The sequence below is a fragment of the Panthera uncia genome, chromosome B1 (assembly GCF_023721935.1).
Source record: "Panthera uncia isolate 11264 chromosome B1, Puncia_PCG_1.0, whole genome shotgun sequence".
Lineage (NCBI taxonomy): Eukaryota > Metazoa > Chordata > Mammalia > Carnivora > Felidae > Panthera > Panthera uncia.
In genome coordinates, this window is record NC_064811.1 from 1,149,595 (window position 1) to 1,171,697 (window position 22,103).

The window sequence follows — 22,103 nt, forward strand, 5'->3', positions numbered from 1 at the left end:
TGAGCGGGCCCCCCCGGCGGCCTTTGGGGGTCCCTGTCGATGGCTCTCCTCTCCCGGTCACAGACTCGTTGGTGACTCAGGTAGCGAGGCCCGGCCCAGGGAGGTCCGTGCGTGGAGTCAGGGCCTGCGGCGGGCACGGCCGGGGAGCCCCTCGGACCGCCCGGAGTGGGGCTTGGGCCAAGGTCCCGCGAGTGGCTGCCGAGCCAGGGCTGCCGGCGTGGGAGTGGGGCCGGGCTCCGGGCACAGAGCTCTGCCCAGCCTTGGGTGTCGTAGGAAGGGGGCCCCCGGAGCCAGCCTGGGACGCGCGGGGCCGGGAGGGGGACACGGGGCGGGCTCCGCCTTGTTCTCAACAGCCTCGCTCTGGAGGGATGACGGGTGAGGGTGTGTGACATGTTAACTTGTCCAGAAGCGAAACAGATCCTCATGCAAACCAAAATCTATACAAAGGGAAGCCAAACACGTTTGATCGTAAAAGAAAACAGATCGTGTGCAAAAGATGACAGAACGAGACTTTCTGGACAGACGCGAGAGGGAAGTGTGCAGGTGACGGGGTGGTGACCCCACTGAGCAGCAAGCTGGTGCAGATTAACGCCGGAAAGATCAAATCCCCAGTAGAAAGCTGGTCCAGGCCACGGCGAGGTCACAGAGAAGCCGGAGTGCCAGCGGGGCCCGGGGGTGGGCCGCGTCCCCCGCCGGGCCGGCCCGCCTGGCCTCCGCTCCTCTCCACGTCACCTGGGGAGGAGCGGTGTCGTCTCTGTTCGTCTCACCGGACGGTCCACGCAAACACTAGAAGTCGTTGATGCTTCCGCCGCTCCGGCTCACGTTTCGTGTTTCGTTGCAGGGAAGTGGGAATGTCCTTGGCACCACTGTGACGTGTGTGGCCGACCTTCCACGTCATTCTGCCACTTCTGCCCCAACTCATTCTGCAAGGAGCACCAGGACGGGGCGGCCCTCGGCTCCACGCGGGACGGGCGGCCATGCTGCTGCGAGCATGACCTGGGGGCCGTGTCGGCCCGGAGCGCCCAGACTGGGAAACCCTTTCCGGAACCCAGCAAGTCCAAGGGGAAGAGGAAGAGAAGGAGGTGCTGGCGGAGGGTCACGGAAGGCAAATAGCGCCAGGCAGTGGCTTGGCCAGCTCCGGGAGGGGGGTGGGGGGAGGGCCGCGGGGGGGGGGGGGGGGGGGGGGAAGGGGGGGTCCTGGCCCAGAGGACCCAGCTCGAAGCCGCTATGACAGCCGTGTAGGCCTCCTGGGAGGGAGTGCCTGTCCACCACTGAGCCATCCTCGGCAGCGCCCGCTGCGTCTGCACTGATGACCCGTCTGAGCCGCGAGGTTCAGAAGGTTCCGGGACAAACAAGCCTTACTACACAGCATTACAGCTACACTTGAATTTCTGAGAATGTCAAGGTTCCCTCCCACTCTATTTTTGTAGGTTAAAGTTATAATTGAAAATTAATTGGCATATGAAATGTTTTTATCTCACCTGAAATGTAGAGGGTAGTATTTTTCTAAAGGCTCACTATGATCTCTTTCATCTTAACAAAGTCACTTGGCCAGCTCACCTGCCTTCGTCACTCAGGAGAGACCAGGGCCGGGCCCGGGCAAGGACTCAGACCCTGGATTCCTTGGAAACCATGATTTTGATCATTATTTTGCTCTTCTGAAACAGCTGTATGGTTTTGGGGTTTTTTGTACTAATGTGAAATTTTTCCTCAAAATGCTTCTTTTCCATCCTAGTGAGGAGCCGGCCCCAGGAGTGGTGATAGTGACAGTGTTGTAAGCTGTCCCGTAGTTTTTTCTGTCGTGGATTTGGACTGAATGGCGCCACCCCGTGGCCCTTGCAAGCGTGGGGCCTCTCGGAGCGGCCTCCCCGGCCCAGGCCAGGTCTGGCACATCTCACCTGGGCCTGTCCCTGAACGCACTAGGTTCTTACCAACATTTGGGGGAAGACTTTGTATATTTTTTTCATTGGGCTTTTTTTTTACCAGTTTCTGGCTTTTATTCTCAATATATTTTTGCTAAACTCGTTTTCACAAATTACCACCGACTGAAACGTGTATTTACTGATGCGGCCCTGAATTCTCCCAGGGAAAGGGGCCAACTCGGTGGGGGTGCGGCCCCGCAGTGAGTTTGTGTGAAGCGCCAAGTTCACAGAAATGGTTCTGTCGGGGCTTTGTGCGCCCGCGGCCCGGCAGGGGACAGTCCCGGCAGCAGGGTACGGCCAGGTGCTCCCCACCCTGGGGACCCAGAGCACGTGGGAGACGGGCTTTTCCGAAAATTGTTCTTTCGGGGTCTGAGGAGAGACGCAGAGTCTAGGACCGTTGCACCTACTTGCTACTCTCCCGTCACCCCTGGGGGTCTGTTCATAGAAAACGGGAGTTGTGCTGGTCACACGCGCCCAGCCAGGACGCCACCGCCAGGCACTCGTGTTGGGGGTCCGAGGCGCCATCTGTGGGTGTCGGGCCTGGAACTTCTCTGTGAGACGTCACTAACTTTTACTCCTTACGAGGCCTGGCCGCACCATGGGAGGAGCTCCTGGGAGCACGAAGGTCTCTTCTCTTTGGAAGTGTCTCTTGACCCTGGGGAGTCCGGAGCACCAAGGGCGGGGGTCCCAGACGCCAGGCAGCCAAGTGCGCCCCGTGGGGCCCACAGCCTCCATGCTGACGATGGGAGGGAAGGGAATGGAATACTCAGCAGCAGATGCTTGTTTCTGGTTCGTTCTTCTTAAAACCACCGAAGGAGAACAGAGATGTACACACGTCCCTTGTTGAAAACTCCCGAGGTCTCTCCTGTTTCTCTTCCATCATTGCCTCTGCCTCATGCAACTGCAGGACATGCTTGGACCCGGACCCCCCCGTTTAACTGCTTCTCCGTGGCTTGGTGACGTGAGCTCTTGGGGGCAGCGGTCTCTGCTGGGCTCGGACCACGGGGAAGAGTCTGCTTCGGGTATGAGGCTCCGTGGCACCGACGGGGCCTCACTCGCTACGAACAGGGTCTCACCCGGGCGTCCCTCTGCCCTTCTCCTATCGTGATCCTGGAGGAAGGAGCCATCCGCGGCCACGAAGGAGACACGAGAGCTTGGTCATCAGTGGACCCCTCCTGCGTGTGGCGTAGGTGACCTCTGGAAATGCACTTGCTCAGTAGGACCCGGGGAACTGTGGGGTGCTTCCGCGTAGAACTCGTTTCTCTCAAATCGTCCCAAGAAAATACTGGATTGGTTCATAGATTTATGCTCCTTCTTCCCCAAACAACCTGGAAGGTTGTTCCCACGACGAGCCCAGCAGCGTTCCCATGCCCTGGCGCTCCGGCTCAGGGCCTGAGGGATCCCCGAGGCCTGCGGGCTCCGCTCTTCATGGCCCAGGGCCTTGGGTGAAGCCTCGCCCCTCGCTTCTCCTCTCCCACCAGAAGTCAGACCATCAGACTGGCTTTGCAGCGCACTTTGGGGAGCAGATTAACTTATTTTTGTACTTGACGGTAGTAAAATCTTGTGAGTTTTGAGTCACTTTGATATTTTCAAATTCTACGATCTGAAGGAAATGCTGGAAAAATTATTTTAAACATGGTTACCCTCTTTCCAAAAACTTAAAACTAATGAGCAAATAACACTAACTTTGAAAATCTCTAGAAAACTGGTTTGCGAATCCGAGTACAACAAGGCTGAGGCGCGGCGGCTGAGCTCGAAGGGCCTTCCTGCCAGGGCTTTGCTCTGAATCTGAGGGAGAGCTCGTTTTGGGGGGGGGGGGGGGGGGGGGGGGGGGGGGGGGGTGATTCGGTCTTTAGGAACGTCAGCTTCACCCCTTTGTCACCAATGTGAAGCAGAAACAAAACGAAAGCCGCCCCGACACCTCCGGATCCCTCAGCGTCAGAACGACCGGTGCTGTGCCCGTGGCCTGCGAGGTCTCGCCCTCCCGTGCCAACACTGGCCTCCGGGGACCCGGGCGCCTCGCACACCGCACGGGGCACAAGGACACGTCCACTCTGGCAGTCAGGAAATAGGACCACTGTGGGGACTGGAGTGGCCCAGCGACCCCGTTTGCCCCGGTCGCTAAGGAACCGCGTGGACAGCCCGCCTCCCTTGCTTCCTGGGCCTCACACGAACTCAGGTCTGCGCGTCTGACGCCTTTGAAATTCTTATCTTGACGTAAAAACCACAGTGTGTATCGTGCCCATCTTCCAGAACTACCTGGTTTCCAGGAATTAAAGATAAGCCTGTTTTGAGGAAAGTTAACGCAAAGGACTGTTGCCAAATTCTCGATATCCTCTGAGCAGCATAGTGTTGGATGTTAGTCACTAGAGGGAAATGCTGTCGCGGGCGTCGTGCTGTCCAGCGTACGTACCCTGTTGAGATGTGAAATGCCCTGTCAGAAATTAAATATGAATTTAAATGTGCCTGTTGGTGTCTACGCTTCATACAGAATGAGGTCAGGCTCCTCATAGGAACACTCGGTGCTCTCACCGGTTTCGCTAGACTTAAAAACTTGAAATTCCTGCGGGGGGGGGGGGGGGGGGGGGGGGGGGGGGGGGCTAGACGAACTGTAGGCTCGGGAACCGCCAGTCGGAGAATAGCATTTAAAGTGGGAAGCCGTGTTTGGAAAACCGTATGTGAGTATTTTTGTATTAAAAACTTTTTAAAGGCTTTTTTTCTTAAACTTATTTTATATGGGATTGCGTTTTGAAGTTCTGGGCTTTTTCCCACTTTTCCGCTTACTTTGCGTGGTCATTCCGAGGCTGCTGGCACAGCCCCGCCTGCCCTCCCTCGGGAAGGGCTCTGTCCTCAGGCTGTCGCTCCACCGCTCACTTGCCCTGGTAGAAGCTGACCGTGGCCTCGGAGGGATAGCAAACACCACAAACAGTAAGTGTAGCTCTCCTTTCGGAAAAATGCCCCCCCCCCCCCCCCCTTTTTAAACACTCTGATGAGCAAATCCCCATCGAGGGTGAAATGGTCAGGAGCTGCCGACTCTTCTGAGCGGACGCTCAGCCCCGCCCCGGGTCCTCCGTCTTCCCTGAGGACAGCCTTGGACCCTGGCTCCCCTTAGTCGGGGAGTGGCCATCCTGCCAGCCCGCCGCCACCCACCCCAATGGGGGCTGCGGCCCTGGAGCAGAGAGGAGAGGACGGGCCGGCCCGAAACACCGCGGCGGGGCTTTCTTTAGAAAAGCTAGACTTTAATTACTCAGATAGTTTTACAATGAAAACAGGTACCAGAAGACCGGTCTCAACGCTCACAACCGTACAAAAGACAAATACAAAAGCTGCGGGCGGTGAGCGCGGGCCCGCATCTCCCGCCCTGGGGTACTCGGCAGCCCTACCTCACCCTGTCCACCGCGCCAGGCATCCCTTTGGTCCCCTCAACCTCGTGGGGCGGGGAGAGCGTCGCACTAGCAAGGAAAAGCCCTCCTTCGTGGTCAGTGGAATTTAAGAAAAAATAAAAAAGATAAAAGTCTAATAAGCAGAGCTGTCGCTAAAATTAGGAAGTTATAACTTTTCTGGTTAACTTGAACATTCAAAAATGTAATATTGAATCCAAAAAAGTATCTGAAATCACACAAAAGGTAACCCATATTAAAATTTAAAAAACAAGTCCAGAACACCCCCGAGAAATGAACCTAAAGCTTTAGCGGGCTGGGGCCCGGTGGAGCCCGGGGAGCGGCCGTCCCGCCAAGCCCCACGGCGAAGGCCAGCATGGGCGGCGGGCGGCCCCTAGGACACGTTGGCCATGGGCTTGTACTTCTTGAAGCGCGTCCACTGGCCTGTGGCATAGTTCATCTCGAACACGGTGTCCACCAGCATGGTGGTGCTGCCCTGGCCGTCCGACTTGGGCAGGTCCTCCGTGTGCTCGCTGAGCTTGATCTGGATCACGTCGCCCTGCTCCTGGCACGGGTTCTCTGCGGAGGGCAGGGGCTGCTGGGCGGGGCACCGGGGACTGAGGAGCCCGTCCCCCCGCCCCCCCCCGGGGCCCTTGTCCCCCTGCCCGCCCCCATCCCATCCCGCCGTCCCCCCATTCCCCTCCCCCGGGGCCAGCCACACACACCTACCTCGGGAGCCGGCCATGAAGCCCAGGATGAGGGCCTTCTCCGGCCGTGTGACTTTGTTGGCCGTCTTGAACATCTCCTGCGCGGCAAACATCTGCTCTCTCTGCAAGCGTGGACAGGGGTGTGGGTATCCGGGCACTGCGGGCGCCCCCACTGCAGCTGTGGGCGGGCAAGGCCTCAGCCCGCCCAGGGCACACCTACCGTGAGGGACAGGTTCTTCTTGGGCTGCTGCTGGGCAGGGGGCTGGGTCTGTGGGGCCACCATGGCCACCGGAGGCGTCTGGGCGGCCGGGGTGACGGCCGGGGGTGTGGTGGGCGTCAGGGGAGAGGTGGGCGTTGAGGGTGTGGATGCGGCAGGGCTAGGGCCGCTGTTGTACATGGGTGCCCTCTGCTTGAACTGTGCTGGCAGCGCAGGGCTTGGGGCACTGGGCTCCTCAGGCGGCCGGCTGGCCTGCAGGCCAGCCTCCCGAGAAGACGGTGCTGTAAGTAGAATGCGGTCTGGTGAGGGGGCGGGGGACCGGGACCCACCCTCCCCCCCTTGAGCTCTCCTGGGCTCCACTGCCCCTAGAACAAGGGGACAGGTCCTGCTCCACCTCCCAGGCCCTGACTGCTAGACCCCGTCCTGCCTCTGAGTCCCCAGTGGGAGGCCGTCTGGCCGAAGCTGGGGCCTAAGCCTGAACCACCGGCAGCACCTCCGGGCCCCGCAGGAGCAGGGAGTCTCAGGCTCTTCCAGACGGCAGAGGAGATGTCCAGGCCTGGCCCAGCCCCCTCCCCGCACCCCTCCCCCCCGACAACCCCCCCCCCCCCCCCCCCCCCCCCCCCCCCCCCCCCCCCCCCCCCCCACGGCCCCGGTAACACAGGAAGGCAGCCTCCTCCAGCCCAACAGGGCTGCTGGCCCCCATGGCCCTCTCTGGCCACTTCCGCTCCCGGAGGGCAAAGCTAAGCCCGGTGACGCCAGAGCCCCAGAGTCAAGTCCATTACCCTGGGTCCACCTTTTTGTCAGAAATTCTGGGACTGTGAGGGGATCCCTGGACCCTATCTCGACGTCAGCTGGGCAACCCCCTCCCCCTCCTCCAGCTCCCCCACTCCCCACTGGGCCCTACGAAGGGGCCTCCAGAAAGGACAGAGCAGGTGAAAACTTGGGGTTTGCACCAGCACAGATGTCCTGCCGCCCAGGGAAGCGCCATGTGAGCAAGGGGGGATCTGCTCCCTCCCCAGCGGGCGGCAGTCCCGGGTGGGTGCTGGGGAGGGGTCTGGAGAAGGCTGAGCCGGACACCTGCCCGCTCACCTGGTGGGGTCTCGGAGCTGGGGATGTAGGACGAGGCCGGGACCACGCTGGGGGTGGCAGGCAGGTAGCTCGTGGAGGGCAGCGCAGGCTCGTTGTTCAAGGATCCGAGTTTCTGGAACAGATTTTATTACAATCCCTCCCAGAAGAGACCCAGGGCTCAGTGCTTCCCCTGGACGCTGGCCTGTGCCGGCTCCCCTGTGAGCCTCAGACTCAATCCTCCACCCCCACGGGAGGCACTCCCAACCCTGGGGCAGGACAGCGGGCACTGCTCTCCTCAGCCCCTATCTGGACCTGCCTCAGTGGGGGGCGGGGGAGGGGGGGGCTTCCCAAACCAGCCAGCCAGGAGGAGAGAAAACACCACTCCACAACAGAAGGAAACTGGGCCGGAAACAAGCCATGCTCACAAGGGCTTTCTCCAGCCCTGGCCCATGGCCCCATCCCCACGAGCTGCGTGGGGATGGTCTGCGTGGACGAGAATCCGAGAAGCAGACTATGCTTACCCGCTGACCCCCTCCACTGTGGGCGGGACTGAGGCCCCAAAGACAGGTCCCCACTAGAGAGGGGAAACCAAGGCCTAGAGGTGAGGAGACTCACCATAGAGCCCCCCGGAGAGCACATGTGGGACACGCACACACAGCCCTAGTGCAACGCCTCTCGCACCCGTATCCACACACACACACACACACACGCTCCCTACAGGGCACACTGTGTGGCTAACCACATGTCGGCCGCGTGAGGAGCTGGGGGGGGGGGGGGGGGGGGGGGGAGATGGGCGGTTGTGGAAGGCGCCCCTGCAGCGCCCAGGCCCCACCTGTGTGGACACCAGGCCGGCCGCGTAATCTGGGGTGGCGTTCTCCACGACGGTCTCCTCCTTGGCTGGCTTTTCCACCACTTCCGCATCTGCTGACAAAACAGAGTCCTCGCCAGTGGCCCCGACTGCGCGCACCCCACGAGCAGGCCCAGCGGGCCCCCGGGGTGCAATCCCGAACCGCCACACTGAACGTGTGCTTCAAACACGGTCTCCAGGCAAAGAACAAAGTGAGCTCATTTTCCAGAAGTCCTGCCCCGTGTGATCACCGCGCCCCAAGTTGAGGACCTAGCGTCGAGATAAAAGCCACCGGCGGGACGAGTCACCGGGAGAGGGACCGGCCAGGAAGCGCAGCCCCCAGATGGACTGCAGCCCAGACCCACCCCGATGCCTGACCCCCGGCTCCCCGACCGAGCGCCCGGGCGGAGGGCAGCCCAGACCCTGTAGGGAGCCCCGTGTACACACCCAGCGTCTTCCTCCTCCTCTTTGCCTCTCGGCCGGCTCCCACCATGTCCAGCTCAGAAATGTCGAGCAGCTGTCGAAACAGACAGAAGCCGGCCCTTACCCGCGGTGTGAGGGACACCGAGGCCGGTCTCGTGAGGCCGCGGATACCAGAGGGGAAGTGCCTACCTTCACTCCCCTCTCCTTCCGCAGGGGGGTCCTCGAAGGCGGGATGGGGGTCCGGTTCCCGGCGGGGCTGAAGACACTGGGGGTGGTGGGGCTTCTGAAGGGCGCCTGCTTCGGGATGCCTTTGAGTGGGGCTGCAAAGAGGTGGGGACCTCAGGGACTGGCCCGTCTCCCGCCACTCTCATGGTTCCCTCTGAGGAGCGAGGCCACCCTGCCAGCACACCGCCCGCTTCACCGGCCCCGTGACACCATGCGCGAGCCCAGCGGGTGCAACCCCAATTCCCACGGACCGCCGTGTCTCTGCGAGGGTGGGTGGAGGCGACATCACCAGCACACCTGCGGCCCTGGGCGACCCTCTCCTGGTGGCCAAGAGCTCAGGTGTCGAGTCTGAGGGCAAGGCCATAGGAAGCAATGACATCACAGCCAATCTAGGATATTGTTGCCAAAACATGAACAAAAACAGACACCGTGTCTGCAGCCATCCATCCTAACACAGCGAGCTTCCGACGGCACGGACGCGACTTCTACCCACGCTCCCTTCTTGTACCTCCCAGCAAACTGACCATGAAAGGCTAGATACCCACACACTGCAGCCAGAATCACCCTCCCTCCCTCCCTCCCTCTCTTCCTTCCTTCCTTCCTTCCTCCTTCCCTCCCTCCCTTCCTCAAGTTGGTCCTAAGTGTGTCAAAAAGAAGTCACCTGACACACAGCGACCTTCCCTTTCAAGCAGGGCCTGCCCCCCCACCGCTGGGCATCTAGCACCTCCCCACTCTCGCCCCCGGGACCCCATCTCCATGCTCAGCCCACAGGCCTGCTCCTGCTCAGGTCTCCCCCCGTGAGCCAGGCCCAGGGCACACGCAGCCTCTGGCCAGCACTGCCCTCAGGACACGTTGCTGGGGTGTGGAGAACCTGAGAGCTTTCTCCGGTGAGCGGGGTGGGCGGGCCTCTAGAAGGGACCCCGCAAGACTTCCCCGTCGGCTCCAACAGGGTGCCCTCTGTTTTCAGGTGACACCCCTCCCCTGCTGCCTGGTCACCCTGGGCCCTGCCTCTTGCCCTTGGGTTGGTTTGTCCGGTGCCTTCTGGAGGCACGCTCCAGGCCACCTGTTCTCTGCTCCTCCTATCTGCTCCGGTGATGTGCGCGCAGGGCTGTTTCCAGCCCTGAGGGAAGGAAGAAGGTACGGCCCAGGAGCACCAGCCACCGGGGCATGGGGCATTTGGCAGTCCACCGTCAGTCCCGTCAGTCCCGAAGCTCTGCGGTGGGGCGGCACTCACCGTGTGCAGGGGGCGCCCTCTCCCTCCCCCCCCCACCCGCATCCTGCTCAAATTCTGGTCTTGCTCCTCTTGGCATGTCCCCGTATATCCTTCCAGGTCTTTCCGTAGGTGGAAAACCTGCATTAACCCTGAGCTCTCCTCATTCCAGCGTTCCTTTCCCAACACCTCTTAAGGCACCTTTGGGGCCCAACATTTAAATGGTGTGGCTAACCAGGAAAAACCGTCTTTGAAGTCAAACCCCAATCTCCGACCCAGAGGCAAGCCCAGAAGCAGGAAGGAGTCCTGCGGCTCCGTGCCCGGGCTGCCAGGGCGGAGCGCAGCGGGCAAGGCCTTACTTGTGGTGTCCATCTTCCGGAGCAGTCCCCGGCCCTTGGCGTGGAAGGGCACGCCCGCGCTCCGCTTCAGCTGCTGGGCCGTCTCAGTGGCTGTAAGAGGGTTGCACGTGTCAGCAGCGTGTCCCGCGGTACATGTGTGTGGCGCTCACGAAATGACTCGCTAGGAAGTAGGTGCTGTAAGTATTCACACACACACACACACACACACACACACACACACACACACACACACGGGTCTCTCTTCCTAAAGACACATTCATACGTTCCCCGAAGCCCAATGTGACTGCAAATGGTATGGTTTTTTGCTTAGAAGACCTACTTTCAAGTAAGGAGAGCCGTGGGGCTGCCCGGAAGGGGCAGAACCGTACTCCAGAGGGGCCCGGCAGGGGGGCTGGAGGGAGGCCTCCCGGGCACCCTGTGTGAGGTCTCAAATCGGGCAGCCCCGATGGGAGTGTCCTCACTGGACACTGACGACCGTGGTCATCAGGCAAAGTGTGTGTGGCGTTTCTCCTCGCAGACGCAGAAGTATGAGGAGGGAACGAGATTTTCCTGAGATGGCTCAGTGGGTGCTGGGGAAGGGGAAGGGAGCAGCGAGGCGGGGCCGGAAGCCTGGTCCCCAGCACTAGGCTCTGCCACAGGGGACAGCGGGGCCACCAGCCCCATGCAGCCACAGCACAGCACCAGACCCAAGACACTGTCTATTCGGAACTAAGAGTCACAACGGCTGGTGTGTTTTACCCAGATGCTTTGCAACCAGGGCATTTACGCATGTCATCGATACCAATTCTGTAGCCATTCAAAATAAAAGTTTATCGGGATATGTTTTGCAATTTGGTTGAAAAGAATCAACTTCCTTGCCTTTTTTCTAGCAAATAACTTCCACACCCATTTCGCATGCTACTATCTGAGAAAACGTTAAATAAAATGCTCAAACATCTTTACAGTGAAATGCATGCCATCTGCAACTCCAGAAAAAGGCAGTTACAGGAGGGGCCAGCCTTTCAGGAGCTTTTGCCAGGCCACCTATCACTGCCCACATCGCTGTTTGCAGATTTCACTTTCTGTAACAAGATTACACTTTAACCCGAAAATTCTGAAGTTTCTAGAGCAGATTTTAGAAGACACAGTTTAGCGTAGCAGTAAATATTTCTAAAAAACTTTTGCAGACCTCGGTCTCAAAAAGACAGGTTCGGAGCCATAAATCAAAGAACTCTGAAGGTGAAAGCACAGACCGAGGCCGAAGCACGGCCGTGAGCTCGGCAGGGCAGCCCCGAGAGGACAGGGTCCCCACCAGCCCGGCGCCTAGATAGCGGACACTCACATTTCTGCAGGAGCTCTGCCCTCAGCGTGGCACTCTTCGGCTTCCTCTTTAATTGAAAATGTTTCACTGGGGGAGTGAGGGGTCCGGCGAGGGTCGTCAGGGCGTTTTTATTCAGGTACTGGCACTCCAGTGGCAGCATGGCCGACGCTTCACACTCATTCACTGCTCATTCAAGAACCGACACAACTCGTTAGGAGCTCCCTCACCCAGGCCACCGTCGCCACCACTGACGTGAAAACACAACCCAAAGTGCAGTTTCCTATTTACAGCTGCGGGTCTTCCGCTTTGATCCGTCAAAGACGGACTCCCCAGCATCTCCACTCCACCGGTCGCCCGCCAGTCAAGGCCACCCACGTGGCTGGTGGTCAAGTGGGTGGCCACCCACCAGGACGGGGCCCCACCGGTGTACATCAATACAACAATTTTTGGAGAGTGTCTCCGGCATTCCCAGGCTTCGGAAATGCCCAGACACGCCCCGAGCAATAGGTAAGGTGAGTCTGTGGTCACCACAGGCTTCTCTCTGCAGCCTCCACGGGCCCCTGTCAGTGGTCTCTTCTGGCTTCTGCTGGATCCTGGCTCTCAGAAGCAGCACTCGGGTGGCTTCTCTGTCCCCCCAAGAGTCAGAACTCAGGGAAAACCCTTGAGGAAGGAGCTCAAATGCACCCCTATTTTTCCTGCCCCCCCACGATAGGACCAGGCCCCACCCCCCTCCAGGGGCCAAGAAGCCCCCTGCAGCCGAAGACAAAGCAGGCCCTTCCCCACCTCAGAGGTAGACCTCACCTGGACCCCGGTCAAGATAGCCACCAGGACAAAGACGTCCCGGGTTTGCTTCCCAGGGCTCCCAAAGACTCTGTGTTGTGTGGGGGGAATGGCCAGGCTACCGGCCCTGTGGCAGCACAGGCTCCATCTTTAAGGGGCACCAGCACCTGTCTCCAGACACAGAGAGAGATCTGGGAGGAACAGCCCTCCTCATCTTTCTTTCTTTTTTTTTTTTTTTTTTTTTCAACGTTTTTTATTTATTGTTGGGACAGAGAGAGACAGAGCATGAACGGGGGAGGGGCAGAGAGAGAGGGAGACGCAGAATCGGAAACAGGCTCCGAGCCATCAGCCCAGAGCCTGACGCGGGGCTCGAACTCACGGACCGCGAGATCGTGACCTGGCTGAAGTCGGACGCTTAACCTACTGCGCCACCCAGGCGCCCCAACCCTCCTCATCTTTCTATGTCTTCTCTGATCATTTACGAGAATTTTCTAAATAATTTTCAGTTCAAGCTCAAAATAACTCAACTGGTGATACTTTAAACACACAGTTCTGCGCATCTCCTCTGTGCCAGGGAATGTTCTACGCTCTAGAGACGCAACCTGAATGGGCAGAGCCCATGGCCTCAAGGAGCTGAGCAGTGAGGAGCGGCTTGTGGGCTGTTGACACGCTCGGTATTCTGAGACTGGCCAGAAGCTGGGCAGCAGCTCTGGCGGGGGGTGGGGGTGGGGGTGGAAAATGCACACAGATAACATTTCCGGAACCACAGCAACTGCCCCGCAAACAACGCAACACTGTAGATGTCAAGTTCACATTTCCCTCCTCCCCACATAAAAAACACACACACAAATACCCTTTTCTCTAAGTTCTCCTAGAATATCTTGAACGTTGGGATTCTGTTCCTCAAGGTCAAGGTTAAGCGAGCCGGTGTCGGGAAAGGACTTCAGGATGTCAGCTACCATGAGAACCCAGGGGTCCGAGTCCAGGGTAGCCAGCTGGATAATCTCCGCCAGGGCGCCCTTCATCTGCAGAGAAAGGAGAGACAGTGTCCTGAGCCTGGGGGCTGCACGGCCACCCCTCCCGGAAGCCCCGCCCACTGCTGACAGGCCTTGGCAACCAGCTGGGGACAGCAGCCCCCGCAGGTGCAGGTGTCTGCACACCTTTGTTCCCAAACACAGACAGCAGCCCCCTTCACACCCCACTGAAGCTCTGTGGGGAAGCGTCCAGCCTCCACAGCAACCGCCTCCATGCCGGGCCCCCTCCTCACGGGAACCTGGGCTCCCCTTCCTCTGTGCTCCCCCCACCCCAGGGCCATCCCGCTCCCCTGGGCCACCACGGCCTCTGCCAGGTCGCGATGCCCACTCACACTGAGCGCCCCCACCTTCGCCTGTTGCCCACTCCCCCTCCCGCAGCAGCCTCTCCCCACAGCCTCCTAGATGGCTCCTAGCGGCACCCGGTGACCGTGTGCCAGGACAGCAGCAGGAGGGAGGGCTGTCCATACACAAGCCCCTGCCTTTGCCAGGCCCACACCCCCATTTAGGAAACCTGCTGATGGGGCACCTTCAGGAAGGAGAGGCGAGCTCACAGTCCTGACGGGGGAGCACGGATGCAGGAGACAGAGGGCCGGGGAAGGGGAGAAGGCAGGACCCTTGAGCCGCTGCAAGACCACACTAGCCCTACACTCACCCCACCTGGTCACTGGTCTTTCCATCCCTCAGACATGTGATTCCTCACTCCTGGCCCCGCAGGGGCAGCAACTGCCCTTCTCACCTGCACCACAGCTCCCTGCCCCCCTCCCATTCCCACCCACTGGAGGAGAGGTACCCACGTGTGAGGTCAAAGCTTCAGGGTGGGCCCCCCTCCCCTGCCAGCCACACACAGGGTCAGGTGCCAGCTGACCAGTTCTAAAAGGCCATATCTTGAAATATGCAGAAATATGTTCTTTGATGGTAAAAATGATAAACCCTGAAACCAACATTGTACTATATGTTCACTAACTAGAATTTAAATGAATATTCGAAAAGAAAAAAAGCAGCAAACATTTATTTGTAAACATTTGTGGTGGGGGGGCTTTTTGCTGTTACAGAAGAGTGTCCACTGCCTTCCCCTTTACTTTCATCGAGGTATAATATAAGCTCTGTTCTGCGTTAAGAACAAAAAAGCACAAAGTGAAAAATTAAACAATTTAAAAAATTTTTTAAAAGTTTATTTGAGAGAGAGAGAGAGAGAGAGAGCGCGCGAGCGAGCAGGGGAGGGGCAGAAAGACAGGGGGAGAGAGAGAATCCCAAGCAGGTTCTGCATCATCAGCATGGAGCCTGATGTGGGGCTCGAACTCATGAACTGTGAGATCATGACCTGAGCCAAAATCAAGAGTTGGATGCTTAACCAACTGAGCCACCAAGGCGCCCCAAAAAATTAAACAATTTTTAAAAGATGTTTATTTATTTATTTTGAGAGAGAGAGGGAGGGAGAGAATCCCAAGCAGGCTCAGCACTGACAGCACAGAGCCTAACGTGGGGCTCAGACTCACGAAACATGATATTGTGACCCGAGCCGAAATCAAGAGTTGGATGCTTAACCGACTGAGCCACCCAGGTGCCCCTCAAATTAAAACAACTTTATGCGTCCCTTGCTACAACAAGAAGAGCATAAAAACACGTCCCAGGCCAACTAAAATTGTGCCTAAGAAAATGACACGTACTGAGCGCCCAGCATTCTAAGTGGCTCAGGAAGATCGCAGGTTCCACCCTGGGCAACGGCTCCGAAGCACGAAGAACAAGAAACACACACAGACTGCGTCTGAGGAAACTCCCGAATGTCCATACTCGCAAACGACCACGCAGACGAGAGGCTGCAAACATGACGTGGCCCACACCGGCGGGCGCTGCCTCACGAGCCGGGCGAGGGCAGAATCAAACAGGTGGGCGACGTGGGCAAAGGGGCAGAGAGACCGGAACCCTCTGGACACCGCTGCCGGCAATGCAAAATGATGCCGCGCGGGGAGCCAGCCTGGCTGTCCCTCAGTGAGACGCGCACGGAGTTGACCGTGCGACCCGTGGCTCCACTCCCTGCACAAACACAAGAGAACGAAAACGCACGTCCACCCAGAGACCTGCATGCCAACGGCTTTCTTCCTAAGAGCTCAGCAGTGAAGGGGTGACTCGACCGGGGTGTACCCACAGCACAGATGCAACCTGAACTTCAGTACGTGACGCTGAGTCAAAGAAGCCGGTACTAGAAGAGCACACAGTGGACCAGTTCCAGGTGCGCTGTAGAGATGTGACAGGGGCCCGACAGGAACAGAAGTGACTGCTAATGAGGACAGGACACCCTGCTGGGGTGACGAACTGCTCTGGATTAGAGAGTGGTGATGTCTGCACAACACTGTGAACGTACCCAGACCACCAAACTGCACGTGCAAAGAACGAGTCCTGTATGAATATCTCAATCTGAGAAATTATGCGAGGCAGAAAAATCTGTGGGGGACGTGCCCGGGAGGGTAACCGAGGGAAACTTAGCCAAAGCCTGCAGGATGTCTCCAAATCCGGCATCACCCCCGGGCCCGGGCCCCTGCCTGGGTGACGTCACACGCCTGAGCACCCAAGAGGCACAGCTGAGTGGTGTCTCCAGGAGGCGGCCCAGGCCGGCCTGGGACAGTCCCCGTCACCAGGATGCAGCTCTGACAACAGCTGGGTCAGGAAGCATGTACTTGGGTCAAAAGGAGCTTTAATTCTGCAGGCACTGGCACAGTCACAGCCAGAGTCGAAGCAAAGAGGAAGAAAGGCAAAATCCAGTACTCGGCAAATACTCCTCCAGAGCGTGTGATGCCGGTGACCGGTTACAGTGCCATGGATGTTTACAGCTGTCTCCAATAAAAACATAAAGCAGAGAAATGAGTTCAACAGAAGGTAACGGAGCAGTGAGGGCAGGGGCCCTGCGCGGACCTGGCGGGCGAGGGGAGGGCACGCGATGCCACAGGGAAGGCCGTTCTCCTTCGGCCGCTAAGTGTGGGGTCACCCGCCCCTCTCAAATTCCTGATTTTCTTCACACAACCGGACAATCTGATTCCAAATTCCTCTGAGAAAATCGACAAAGAAAAATAAGAGAAACATTTAAAAGGAAGGTAACGAGAGGGCGTTAATCTTAGCAGATGTGAAAACGCGTTATGAATGTGCCACACGAGGGAGAATGCTCCCTGTCTCTCACTTTATTTCCAAATAAGCTGCAAGTGGATCCGATTTCAGTTTGAAAAAGAAGACTGTAAAAATACTAGAAGAAACCACAGGAATCTTTTTTTGTGACTGCTAAGTGAGAAAGACGTCTGTACATACGATTCTAAACCAAGGACCACAAAAGGCAAGAATACCAATTTTACTACACAACTATTCCGGCATGGAAAAACCCAAAAAAGTCCAAACCCCATAAATATAATCAAAAGAGCGGCGACAAGCTAGAGAAAAAGTACTTGCAACTCCTATCACAGGCATCAAACACACACACACTTGATCCTACAAGTCAGTAAGAAAAGGTTTACCAGAAAACGATTCAAAACTCTTAAAAATGCAAAGGATACTCAGCCTCACTCCATGTAAAAGAAATGCAAACGGAAAGGAGACAAGCTTCCCACGCGTGAGCTTGGCGGCGCAGGGCAGGTACCTGGGCAGGTGACCACCGCGGCCCCTCTGGGAGAACAGCCTGGACTCAGCCACCTCGGGCCAAACCCCAAATCTGTCACCACTCCCTGGAAAAGCACGGGCACATTCCCAGGCGTGCCTGTGCCACAACTCCCCTCCGCGAATAAAGGAACAGCAGCTGATGCCAGAACGTAAGCGGGCATAACGTCTACAAAGCTTTTACCTTAGCAACATGCGTCGCAATTTAAATGCTATGTGCTCTCAGGGCAGTCAGCACTTCCGAGAACGTGCCCTCCGGCTCTCTTGCACACCCGGGCGAGAAGAACGTGCCCTCCGGCTCTCTTGCACACCTAGGCAACAGGACACTCAGGCAGAGCATTCCCGGCAGCGGAAGACGGGAACAGCTCTGCGCCCACCAAGAGACCCACCAGATAAAGCAGACTCTGCGAGGCAGTGAAGGGAATGACGCGTGCGCGACCCCCTCCCCAAGCTTCCCCAAGAGGAGATGTGCAGCTAACCAGACCCTCTAATGACTTAGTTGTTCTATAGACAGAGTCTCTCCCGAGAGCCAGGTGAGGTGCAGTGTTAGAGCTGCAGAAACAAGCAAGACACAAGACGTGCTCTCAAAACAGCTCACACATGAGCACAAAATAAACTGAGAACCCACCTGCGTTCACAAAAACCTAGTGGTTTTGGTTTTTTAATTTATTTTATTTTTTTTGAGAGAGAGAGAGAGACAGAGACAGAGCACAAGTGGGGGAGGGGCAGAGAGGGAGACACAGAATCCGAAGCGGGCTCCAGGCTGAGCCGTTAGCTCAGAGCCCAATGTGGGGCTTGAACCCTTGAACCGTGAGATCATGACGAGAGCTGAAGTCAGAGGCGCCCCTGTTTTGGATGTTTTCTTTAAGAGGACAAGTGAGAGCTGCTGTGTGTGTGTGTGTGTGGGGGGGGGAATCTCAAGCAGGCTCCACGCTCAGTGCAGAACCTGATGCAGGGCTCGATCCCACGACCCTGGGACCATGACCTCAGCCAAAATCAAGAGTCAGATGTTAGACCAACTAAGCCACCCAGATGCCCTGTAAACCTAGTGTTTTAAGTTGAACTGTACTCCTCCAAAAAGATATGGCAGAGTCCTAATGCCCAGTGGCTCAGAATAGGACTCTATTCAGAAACAGAGCCTTTACAGAAGTGGTCAAGTTAAAATGCAGTCATTGTGACTGGTGTCCTTATGAAGAGGGGGGAAACTTGGACACACACGAGATACTCACAGAAGAAAGACAAGGTAAACAAACAGGGAGAAAACAGCTCTGTGACTGGAGCGATGCTCCTATGAGCAACCAAACAGCCGAGGCCATCCCAAGTCAGGAGAGGCCACCCAGAGCCGTGAGACTATGTTTCTGTTGTTCTAAGCCATCTAGTTTGTGCTACTTTGTTACAGCAGCCCTGGCAAACTAATACAACAACCCTAAGGCAAAATGGACAGTAGTTTATAAAAATGTTAACAAAAAAAGGCACGGAGGTTAAAAACAAAAAGACTATTGTTATGGACTGAATGTGTGTTCCCTCAAACTACACGCTGAAGCCCTAATTCCCAATGTGATGGTAGTGGGAGGAGACGGGGTCCTGAGGGAAGGGGTGCCTGCCTTTTACAAAAGGGATCCCAGACCTCTCTTACGGTGTGAGCACACAGCCTGAAGGCTGCCGTCTGCAGGCCAGGAGGACAGCCCTCAGAAGACACTGAATCAGCTAGCACCTCGGTCTCGATGTCCTATAGTCCAGAATTGTAAGAAAGTAAATGTCTGGGGCTCCTGGGGGCTCAGTCGGTTGAGCATCCAGCTTTGGCTCAGGTCATGATTTCGCGGTTCCTGAATTCGAGCCCAGCATTGGGCTCTGTGCTGACAGCTCAGTGCCTGGAGCCTGCTTCGGATTCTGTGTCCACCCCCCACCCCCGCCCCGCTCCACCCCACCCCCTGCTTGTGCTCTGTCTCTGTCTTTCAATAATGAATAAACATGAAAAAAATTAAAAAAAAAAAAAGAAAGTGAATGTCTGCTGTGTTGTGTTTCATTACGGCAGACCAAACCTCATTCATTCATTCATTTATATTTTAAATGTTTATTTTCGAGAGAGTGCAGGCAGGGGAGGGGCAGACAGAGCACGACAGAGGAGCCGAATAGGGCTCTGAGCTGACAGCAGACAGCCTGACACGGGGCTCAAATTCACAAATTATGAGATCATGACCTGAATCAAAGTCAGATGCTTAACCAACTATGCCACCCAGGCACCCCGAAACCATTTTTAGATTAAACCAAATCTTCAGCAAGAATCCCACCTTCAGGAGCGGCTGGGTCGCTCAGTCGGTTAAGTGTCCGACTTCCACTCAGGTCATGATCTCACAGTTCGTGAGTTCGAGTTCAGTGTCGGGCTCTGTACTGAGAGCTCAGAGCCTGGAGCCTGTTTTGGATTCTGTGTCTCCCTCCCTGTCTTCCCCTCCCCTGCTCATGCTCTCTCTCTCTCTCTCTCAAAAATAAATAAACATTAAAAGAAAAAAAAGAAGAATCCTATCTTCAACCGTGTTCTCATGGTAGCTTTCATCGGGTCTCTGGGGGGAGGCAGATGCTTGAGTAAGGACCTTCTAGTTCTTGCCAAGAGGGCAACGCTGCATGCCCTAAAGCATGCACACAACACACTCTCTCTCTCATATACACACAGCGTCACAAATCCATGAGAAAAATGCATGCATCTAAATGCATGGTTGGACACAGATCTCGGACTCAGAACAGAGAAAAGTGAGACTGGCTTCCAATATAACAGCACGTACAAAGGTGCACTCCCGACGCATTAAAGACCTACCTGTGAAAGGAAGAACTACAAAGTGAAAAGAAACAAAAGAGGCACATCTAACGACTTCTTAAAACTTCAGAAGCACAAAACATAAACCAAAAACTTACTGTGTATTAAAATGAAAGATTTCTGTTCAGGGAAAGACAAATGAAAAAGTTAACAGGTAACAAAATGGCAGATGCAACCTGTAATGTTCAAAACCAGCAGCGTTTACTACCCAAAATATACAGAGTCCCTGCAAATCAACAAGACAGCAACCCCAACAGAAACAAAGGCAGATGCTATTAATAGGCAACAAACAAAGGAAATTTGACAAGGCAAGAACACAGGGGACAGATGCCTCAAATGAACACAAACTATCAATTTCCAACCATCTGATCCACAAAACCAGAAAAGTGGACAAAACCAGGTGTGAGAAGAGTGAGGGGGAATCGGTACCCTCAGGCGCTGCAGGTGGGAGTGTGGACACTACAATGTCACCACTTAAGCAGATACATTCTGTGACCCAACACTTCCACCTGGGCGCAGATTTCAAAGACAGCTCCACAGTGACCCAGGGGTAAGAAGCCCTGTGCTACAGCACTGCTTGTTACAACCAAGCTGGTTGCAGCCTGCCGCCCAGGGCTGGAGGGACGTGCACAGGGACACCAACTGCGGGGGCACAGTTGAGCAGGAGTCAGCCCATTTTTCTCTGAAGGGCCGGACAGTGACTATTTTAGGGCTTGTGGGCCACATGGGAAGGGGAGGGGAGGGGAGGGGAGGAGGGAGGAAGATATGAGACAGGCTTAAATAAACTTTTCAATAATGTGCAAACATTCTTAGCTCACAGACCATACAGACAGGTCACAGGTCAGTTTATCAACCCTTGGATTAGATAAACAGCAACATGGCTGAAAATAATTAAAAATAATGTTTTGTTTACAAAAAATGAACTGAAGTGGGGCATCGACTTTAGCTCAGGTCACGTTCTCACAGTTCATGACTTCAAAGACCCACACTGGGCTCTGCACTGAGTGCTGAACCTGCTTGGGATTCTCTGTCCCCCTTTGTCTCGGTCCCTCCCCCACTTTGCGTGCCCGTGCATTCTCCCTCTCAAAAATGAACATTTAAAAAAATAAATGAATAAAAAAAATTGCTGAAGTACGTAGACAATATAATTTTACATCAATTAAAAGTAGTAAGTGGGGGTGCCTGGGTGGCTCAGTCAGTTAAGTGGCCGATTTCCGCTCAAGTCATGATCTTGTGGTTTGTAAGCTTGAGCCCCGCGTCAGGCTCTGTGCTGACAGCTCAGAGCCTGGAGCCTGCTTTGGATTCTGTGTCTCACTCGTTCTCTGTCCCTCTCCTGCTTGCTGTCTCTCTTTCAAAAATATTAAACATTAATAAAATTTTTTTTTTTAAATATGTGAAGGGGCCCCTGGGTGCCTCAGTTACGAGTCCGAGTCTCTTTTATTTCGGCTCAGGTCATGACCTCACAGTTCATGAGTTCAAGCCCCAGGTTGGGCTCCGTGCTGACAAGCACCAAGCCTGCTCGGGATTCTCCCTCTCCCTCTCTCTCTGCCCTTCCCCCACTGGCTGTCTCTCTGTCTCTCTGTCTCTCTGTCTCTCTCTCTCTCTGTCTCTCTCAGAAATAAACTTCAAAAGGTTTTTTAAAAATATGGAAGACTTGCAACGTAAGACTGATAGAAAAGATGCTCAATGTCACCATCATTATGGAAGTACAAACTGACACCTATTAGGACGCCTGACTGTAGGGACACCTGGCTGGCTCAGCCAGGGGACTGTGCGACTATTGATCTCAGTGTTGTGAATTCGAGCCCCATGTTGGGCACACAGATTACTTAAAAATAAAATCTTTTTGAAAAAATGCCTAAAATTAGAAAGGCGCTACCAAATGTGGAAGACAACTGGAGCCCTTGTATGTCGCTGGTGGGAAGGTGAGTGGTACCGTCACCTTGGAGAGCACTGTGCCTGGGTGGCTCAGTCGGTTAAGTGTCCGACTTGGGCTCAGGTCATGAGCTCATGGTTCGTGAGTTTGAGCCCCACGTCGGGCTCCCCGCTGTCATCGTAGAGGCTGCTTCGGATCGTCTGTCCCCCTCTCTCCTTGCCCCTCCCTCACTCATGTGCACGTGCAGGCTCTCTCTCAAAAACAAATGAACGTTAAAAAGAAAAAGGACCCAGCCATCCCTCTC

The 22,103-nt window shown here is 56.0% G+C and overlaps 2 protein-coding genes across 9 annotated transcripts in view; one reads left to right on the plus strand and one right to left on the minus strand.

Moving 5' to 3' along the window:
• The window catches only part of NSD2 (nuclear receptor binding SET domain protein 2), a 77,433-nt gene extending 75,395 nt beyond the window's left edge, over nt 1–2,038 (plus strand). The window contains exons 22-23 of the mRNA XM_049630159.1: nt 842–1,082; nt 1,736–2,038. Of these exons, the coding sequence (XP_049486116.1) occupies nt 842–1,082; nt 1,736–1,778 (284 nt within the window). The 3' untranslated portion in view covers nt 1,779–2,038. The remainder of the gene's footprint in view (nt 1–841; nt 1,083–1,735) is intronic.
• Nucleotides 2,039–2,702: 664 nt separating this feature from the next.
• NELFA (negative elongation factor complex member A) overlaps nt 2,703–22,103 on the minus strand; it is a 29,468-nt gene continuing 10,067 nt past the window's right edge. For 3 of the 8 annotated variants that reach the window (XM_049630161.1, XM_049630168.1, XM_049630166.1), the window contains exons 2-11: nt 13,292–13,463; nt 11,680–11,841; nt 10,359–10,448; nt 8,754–8,884; nt 8,589–8,658; nt 8,127–8,215; nt 7,316–7,427; nt 6,230–6,507; nt 6,032–6,131; nt 2,703–5,900 (exon numbers count right to left, since the gene is read on the minus strand). In XM_049630161.1, the coding sequence (XP_049486118.1) occupies nt 5,611–5,900; nt 6,032–6,131; nt 6,230–6,507; nt 7,316–7,427; nt 8,127–8,215; nt 8,589–8,658; nt 8,754–8,884; nt 10,359–10,448; nt 11,680–11,841; nt 13,292–13,463 (1,494 nt within the window). In that variant the 3' untranslated portion in view covers nt 2,703–5,610. Of the gene's footprint in view, nt 5,901–6,027; nt 6,132–6,229; nt 6,508–7,315; nt 7,428–8,126; nt 8,216–8,588; nt 8,659–8,753; nt 8,885–10,358; nt 10,449–11,679; nt 11,842–13,291; nt 13,464–22,103 lie in introns of all 8 variants that reach the window. The other 5 variants (XR_007457696.1, XM_049630164.1, XM_049630162.1 and 2 more) reach the window with 5 other exon arrangements.